At 42.4% G+C, this 8,264-nt stretch overlaps 1 protein-coding gene across 1 annotated transcript in view; it reads right to left on the bottom strand.

The window, feature by feature from the left end:
• Positions 1-235: 235 nt before the first annotated feature.
• Positions 236-8,264, bottom strand: part of LOC108318250 (26S proteasome regulatory subunit 4-like) — a 23,711-nt gene continuing 15,682 nt past the window's right edge. Inside the window, exon 2 of the mRNA XM_017549166.2 lies at positions 236-310. Within this exon, the coding sequence (XP_017404655.1) occupies positions 236-310 (75 nt within the window). The remainder of the gene's footprint in view (positions 311-8,264) is intronic.

Here is an 8,264-nt window from a genome sequence, read left to right on the forward strand (position 1 = left end):
CCACCAAATCTTTCACCCACTGCAATCGAACCTTGTCTCCGCATCTTCATTGAAGACATCTAGAATGCTGCTTCCTCCATTCCTCTTTCTCTCCTATGGAGAATGGAGGAGGCTGCACGAGACGGGAGGGTGGCTACCTGGGATGCTCCCCACCCCCACCGCCAGAGACCAGAACTGCCTGCCACGGTCACAGCCCAAACTTGTCTGGCTGGAGTAGTTTGTAAAACTGCATGGGTTAAGATGAGAGGTTCTTAAGCACGGCTGTCAACAGGGCAAAGGAGGCGGTGGCCCTTTCGATGGTGCTGGCTACCTGGATGCAGGTGAACATTCAGATTTAACTGAGAATCTTGCAGTACTAGAGTTTGCACCAAAGAAGGAAGCCGGGTGTCATCTCTGAACACCCGGGATGAGCCATGGAATTGCAGGTCCAGAGCCCTGGCCCTCAGCCTCATTACTCACACACCCCAAATTGAGGCCTCCTTTCCTGCTCGGTCTTCTCCCCTTCCCTGGAGGAGGCCGGGGCTGCACACAGCACACTGCACCCCCAGCTCCAGTCTGGAGAGAGGAGTTGAATATTCAGTATCTGGGGAGACAATAAAAGTTCCAGGAAGAACCTGGCTAAGGCAATTACCTCTGCATAAATGCATATATTATTCATCCGTGGCTTTGAATATATAAATAATACTGATACAATTTGCATGCGTTAAAAGGAGATGTAATTACCCACCGACGCCTGTGAGCGCCTGGTACCCACCGGCCACTTCCCAGGCCTGCTGCCCCACCCCCAGTGGCCCACCTTTGCCCTTCCAGAGGCAGAATACATTGCATATGGGTTTTCTGCAGTTATAAGGAAGCCAATCTTTAATGTCTCTGGGGGTTTGGTTGGACTGTGCCTTTTCAAGAACCTGTGGGCTGCTTTGCTGCCCAACTCGGTTCTGGAAACTTTGGACCATTTTAATATGATTATAATAATTGTTACTTTTAAAATCACATTTTTAGTTACAAAATAATGCATGATTATTATGTAAAATTTGGAAAATACATAAGTTTTGAAAATGAAAACAAAACTCATTCATTATCTCACCACCCAGACATAACCACAGTCTGTATTTGTCTTATTTTCTACCAGTCTTATTTTGCTAGGCACAGATAAACTTTTTTTTACAAACTTTGGATTATATTATACATAATATTTTGCAACCTGCTTTTATCTTTTATAATATGTCATAAATAGATGAAGAAATAGAAAAGGCAAATAAATTTGAAAAGACACTCAATCTCACTAGTAATTAAGGAAAATGCGAATTATAATAACAGTGAGACATAAATTTTTGCCTATCACATTGTTAAAGATTTAGAATAATGATAATCCTCACTGCTGGTATATGCATGCAGAAACAGGCTTTTCCAAACAATCTTTGCTGGGAGGAGTGTAAATTGGAGTACTTTTTTGAAGGATAATCTAGCGATATGTACCAGAAGGCTTAAAAATATGCATGCCTTTTGGCCTCCAAAATTCCACTCCTTAGCATTTAAATAACCACAAAGACAGGTGAAAATATAACAATGCAAATCACACTGTTTTATCATGGCAAAAAATTAGAAACAACTCTAATAGGCCATGGCTGGGAATTAGTGTAATAAGTTCTGATCTCTCTATAAAGCAGAATCCATGCAGTCAATTACAATGAATGCGCGCGCGCACGCACGCACACACACACTCAACCTATACAATGATGGGTAAAAAGGTGCTCCCAAAATACTATGTTGTGACTTGTGGTTAAATACGGTAGGTTAAAAAAATGTTTATATTTCTGCTACCCCGTGAAACCCCACTAAAATAAAAGAGACAAAAATGCATAAACCCAGCCAGGCTCAGTGGCTCATGCCTGTAATCCCAGCACTTTGGGAGGCCAAGGCGGGCGGATCACAAGGTCAGGAGTTCGAGACCAGTCTGGCCAGCATGGTCAAACCCCATCTCTACTAAAAATACAAAAAATTAGCCGGGTGTGGTGGTGTGCACTTGTAGTCCCAGCTACTCAGGAGGCTGAGACAGGAGAGTTGCATGAACCTGGGAGGCGGAGATTGCAGTGAGTCGAGATTGAGCCATTGAGCTCTGGCCGGGGTGACAGTATGAGACTCTGTCTCAAAAAAAAAAAAAAAAAAAATGCATAAACCAACAAGGCAAAGTGAATATGAGAGGAGATGAGAGACAGGGATTTGGGGGAAGTAGAATGAGGATCATGAATTAGAGCAGCTGAAGAAGATGAGCATTGTGAGCCAGCCAAGGGGATGCTGGCAACGAGCTCCACAGCACAGCACCCCAGGAAGACACAGGAGCTTGGAGCATCAGCTACCAAGGAAGATGAGGTCGAGGAATGAGGTTGAAGCAGGAGGTGGGAAGATTGTTTGAGCCAGGAGTTTGAGACCAGCCTGAACAACATAGGGAGATCCCATCTCTACAAAAATTAGCCAGATGCAGTGGCACACACCTGTGGTCCCAGCTACTTGGGGGGCTGAGGTGGGAGGAGGGAGGGAGGGAGAAAAAAGAGAAGAGAAACCAAGGACTGGGACATGGCAACATTTGAAGTTCAGGGAGAGAAGGAGAAACCCAGCAAAGGGTTCAGGGAGCATCAGTTGGAGAGGTAGGAGGAAAATGAGGAGAGTGTTATGCCCCAGAATTCAAGCAGAGAATGTGTCTCCAAGAGGAGAATGACCAGTTGGTATGTATCCTCTGAGAAGTCAAATAAGATGAGATCTGAGAAATCAGACTTGGCAACGTGGCAGTTGCCAGGGAACCTGAGGGACCATTTCAAGGGAGGGGAAGTGGAGAATGAGTTCAAGAGAGGACAAGAGTAGAGGAATTGGAGCAAGGGTTTAGACCAGCCCTGTCCAATATAAACAGAGTATGAGCGGCCGGGCGCGGTGGCTCAAGCCTGTAATCCCAGCACTTTGGGAGGCCGAGGCGGGTGGATCACTAGGTCAAAAGATCGAGACCATCCTGGTCAACGCGGTGAAACCCCGTCTCTACTAAAACTACAAAAAATTAGCTGGGCATGGTGGCGCATGCCTGTAATCCCAGCTACTCAGGAGGCTGAGGCAGGAGAATTGCCTGAACCTAGGAGGCGGAGGTTGTGGTGAGCCGAGATCGCGCCATTGCACTCCAGCCTGGCTAACAAGAGCGAAACTCCGTCTCAAAACAAACAAAAAAAAAAACAGAGTATGAGCTACGTATGTCATTTTTAATTAAAAATTAAAAGGAACGGGTGAGATTAATTTTATTAATATATTTATTTAACCTAATATATAAAAAACATTGTCATTTCCATTTGTAATTGATATAAAATTTAATATTAAATTTATATTAAATATTAAATTTTTTACATTCTTTTTTATATGATGTCTTTGAAATCTGATGTGTATTTTACCCTTACAATGCATCTCGATTTTGCTGGCCACATCGCAAGTGCTCAAGAGCCACATGTAGCTAGTGGCTGCCATACTGGACAGAAGATAGGTCTTCCAAGGAGTTTTTCTGCAAATGGAAGGGAAACATGAGCTCAAAAGGTGGGAGACAGAGTGGGAGTGAGGCTTTTTGGATTTGGTTTTGTTTTTGTTTTTATGAGAGAAATAATAGGGTGTTTATGTATTGTATTTTGTTGGGGGTTTGTACAAAGAGCTGTGAGATCTCCAACCCTCCCCCTGGCCTATTTTTCTAACCCACACACAACTGTCCCTCCTCTACCCAGCAAGAGAGTAGATAGATATTCTGTATATATTAGTTGCCAGAGGCTGGGAAGGGTGGGGATGGGAAGATGAAGAGAGGTTTATTAATGGGTACAAACAAACAGTTAGATAGAAGGAATATGTTTAGTATTCAATAGCACAGTGGGATGACTATAGTTAACAACCATATATTATATATTTCAAAATAGTTAGATTTGAAATGTTTCCAACACAAGGAAATGATACATGTTCAAGGTGATGGATATTCTAAACACTTGGACTTGATAATTACATATTGTATGCTGGTATCAAAATATATGTACCCCATAAATTGAAAATATTATGTATCAATAAAAAGAAGTGAATGATAAAAGCCAGCAGTTATCAATTTCAACTTGCATAAGAAAGGAAATATTAATATAGTATACTACATGGCTCAGCAGTGAAGCTAAATACTGATTGTGAGACTCTAACCCCACCAAACCCAGATTTCTAACTTACAGAACTGTGAGCTAATAAATACATGTCATTTTAAGCCACTAAATTTGTGGTAATTTGTTACAAAGCAATAGAAGAGCAACACAGCTTCAACAATAAGCATTGATTTAATCAATAAGTTTTCAGGTCAGCTGGATTGTTCTTCCAGTCTTAGTTGGGCTCATTCATGTGTCTCTGGTCAGGTATAGCTTGGATAGGCAGCTCTGCTGATCTGGGCTGGGCTCTGTCACATGTTTTTGGGTCAGCTGGCTACAGGCTAATCTGGATGGCTTCAACTGGAACAACTTGGTTATTATTCACAAGGTCTCTCAGCCTGTAGCAGGCTAGCCCATATTTTTTCATAAGATAGCAGGACAGGGGTCCAAGGCAGTGGGAGCTGCTGGGCCTCTTGATCAACTGGCACAGGATTGCTTTTGCTGCATCCTGTTAGCCAAAGTAAGTCAAAAGTCCTGCCCAGATTCAAGGGGTGGGGTAATAGACTTGACCTCTTGAAAGGGATTTCTGCAAAGTTGCATTGCAATGGGGTTAGCTACAGGGAGGTACAAAAAATGGGGTTACAATCTCCCTTGCTCTCTCGTCCCTGAAAACCACCACTTTTCACCCCAAGTCATCCCACAGATCTATCCTCTGCCCCTCATCCTTTCTGCAATCAATTCACTGATGCCCATGTCCCTTCTTGGTTCTCATCGATTTTAGCTTTTGACTTGTTTCTCTCTTCAGCACTACTTCTGTCTTATTCTGATGACTTCAATATGCCTGGAGATGATCCTTCTGACATCCTGGGCTCTTAGTGCCCAAGTTCCTTTCCTCTATGATCTCCATCCTACCTGGGCCCCCTCCCTCCCATGGTCATCCTCTAGACTTTGTCATTACTAGTAGTCCCTCCATCCTTTCCATTTTATTCATCCCCCTCACTGAACACCATCTTCTCTGCTCCCAACTCATTCCTTCTAGTGCCTTATTTCTAGCTATCTTTTGATCACATAGAGACCTACAATCATTGATGCCATCTTCTCACTGTCCTTAGCCTCTTTCCTCCTGTGTTAAGCTGTTCTTGCATTGCTTGGGTAGTTTATAAGAAAATGGGCTTATTTGGCTCATAGTTCTGTAGGCTGTATAGGAAGCATAGTAGCACCTGCTGCTGGAGAGGCCTCAGGAAGCTTCCAATCATAGAGCAGGGCAAAGGGGGAGCAGTCACATGACATGGCAAGAACAAGAGCAGGGTGGGGTGGGGAGGTGCCACACACTTTTGAATGGCCAGATCTTACAAGAACTCACTCACTGTCATGAAGACAGCACCAAGCCATGAGGGATCTGCCTCCATAATCCAAACACCTCCAACCAGGCCTCACCTTTAGCACTGGGGATTACAATTCAGCATGAAATCTGGGCTAGTCAAATATCCAAATTATATCACCTCCTGACCCAGCTTTAAATTCACAGCCAGGCATTAAGATATCTCCTAGTCTTCTTTCTCACCTCCCTCTTCCTTCTCTCACTTTGTCATATACACTTGGCAAGACCACAATCCGAGTGAAATCTAATTCCTTCTCAGGTGCCAATCAGCTGAATGTGGCTGGAGAAAAACACACAACCACCATCACTGCTCACGCTTTAAAAGGGCCTGGATGTGGCCCAGCCATTGCAATCTACTTCCCCAGTCCATTCTCTCTCCCACCTCCTAGACTCTCAAAACTTCATCTCTCCTCATTCCTTTATCACCTCCTCCACCATCTTCTCTCTCTCTCTCAGATTCACCACCACGTCCATCCATCCACCAGCATGTGCACCCTTACATCCTTTGGCTTTCTTTCCATCCCTGTAAACCAACTCTCCAAAGTCAACCCTCCACGTGAGCACTGGATAGATTCTCCCCTTCTTGCCTACTCAAGGTCATTGCCCAGAAGTTCTCTCCCCTTTCCTACATCACCAAATTTTCCTCCCAATAGATCATTCCTCTTTTCCTGTGAACATGCCTGTACATGTCCCATGTTTATAGGACAAACAGCTTCTTTTGATTCCATCTCCTCTCCAGCTACTGCCCTATTTCTCTACTCCCTCTGGCAGCAAAACCCTACAAGTGTTAGCCATGCCCATTTTCTCCACTTTTCTTCCTTTCATTCTTTCTTAAACCCATAATTCCTTGGAAACCATTCATATCCAAGCTACCAGTGACCTCCATGTTGCTAATTCTGGGTGTCACTTCTCCATTCTCACGTTCCCCGAACTCTCAGCAGCATTGGGCACAGTTTCTCACTCTCTTGGGAACACATTCTTCACTTTCTTCACCTTCCTCACTCTTCCGGCTTTCCTCCCACCTCACAGCTGCTCTCCTATTTTGTTGGGACATCTTCCTAACTGCTCTGTGTTGCCAGTCCTTTTCCCTCTGACCCCCTTCTACTCTTGCATCCACGGTGATATCCCTGATATGGTTTGGCTCTGTGCTCCCACCCAAATATGTTGAATCATCATCTCCAATGTTGGGGGAGGAAACTGGTGGGAGGTCATTGGATCATGAAGGCAGATTTCCCCTTTGTTATTCTCATGATACATAATTAACCATTCAAAAGTACACAATCTAATGTTCTCACAAGATCTGGTTGTTTAAAAACGTGTAGCACTTCCCCTTTGCTCTCTGTCCTGCTGGCCATGTGAAGATGTGTTTGCCTCTTCTTCACCTTCTACCATGATTGTAAGTTTCCTGAGGCCTCTCCAGCCATGCTCCCTATACAGCCTGTGGAACAGTGAGCTAATTAAGCCTATTTTTTTAAACAAATTACCCAGTCACAGGTAGTTCTTTCTAGCAATGTGAGAACAAACTAATACACTCCCCAAAGGTCAGATCTCATTGCTATAGATATCAGCAAGAATAGACTTTTTGAAATCTGTGTGATTTCAAAATAGTAAGGCACGCTTACTATCACCTTATTGTTGTGACATCACATGAAAAAGTTTCAAAAGACATGGGCTGGAAAATTTCTTCAGTGTCTTTGCAGGATGAGGCTGGGAGTATAGACATTACTGGACTTTTCTCATCTGTGAAAGCAAATCAGCTGCTTTCATGCTAGACAAGACAAGCATAGAATTCTTATAACACAATATCTTGCCCTCAAAACTCATAGATTTTGCTTCATTGTTATCCTGCGTTTAGCGTGTATTGGACAACTTTGAGAAAATCTAATTTTGGCTCATCAGAAGCAACTTGGTTTTGTCTGCCTATATCTCTATGAGGTTTATTCTTATAATAAAAACATCGAACAGAACATGCCTATGTGTATATTTCTAACTAATTTGAATATTTTATTTCTTGGGTTTGCTAATTTTTTCATTTTTGAAAAACTTATTCTATAATATATTTAATTATTACTTCTGGCTTTCTTCTCTCTTCTTCAACAATATCAATTCAACAATATCTATCAATTAACTATCGGTTACCAATTAATTGAGTCTCTCCTCATCACTGTCATTTACATCTATCATTTTTAGGCAAAACTGCTTTTCCATCCTTGACTTTCAGAAGAGCTTTTCAAGTTTTCCTTCACAACGCAGATTCAGTTTATTGCAGGGTTGATTTTTTTTCATTAATGTTTTTAATGCTGGTTTTAACTGTAATTTAGTTTTTCTTTTGTTTCAGAATATTTTTAGATCTGATGTTATTCTATTTTCATTTCTGCTGACCTCACTGCTACATTCCTTTTCAACTCAATCTTTGGCCTTTTCTGATTTCATAATGTTCATGTTTTCCTGATTCTTATTGAGAGAACAAAGCAAATGCTTTTTAATTCACTTTTGCTTCCTACGGCAAAATTTTCCTAAAAGTCTGTGCTTCCTCTAGTTTCCACATTTCACAATGCAGAATCTCTTCATAATCTAGTGCTGTTCCCTCTTTCCTCAAGGAGATGCCTATGAACGGACTCCTGGCATCACTCTGATGGTTTCTTTCTTAATTTTATGACTTAGCGTGGATTTTGTGATTTGAAGAGGCATTTCTTTGTTAAGCAACCAGATCATGAGGACAATGCATTCTTTTTTTTTTTTTT

The sequence above is a fragment of the Cebus imitator genome, unplaced genomic scaffold, assembly GCF_001604975.1.
Source record: "Cebus imitator isolate Cc_AM_T3 unplaced genomic scaffold, Cebus_imitator-1.0 Scaffold216, whole genome shotgun sequence".
In the NCBI taxonomy this organism is placed as follows: Eukaryota; Metazoa; Chordata; class Mammalia; order Primates; family Cebidae; genus Cebus; species Cebus imitator.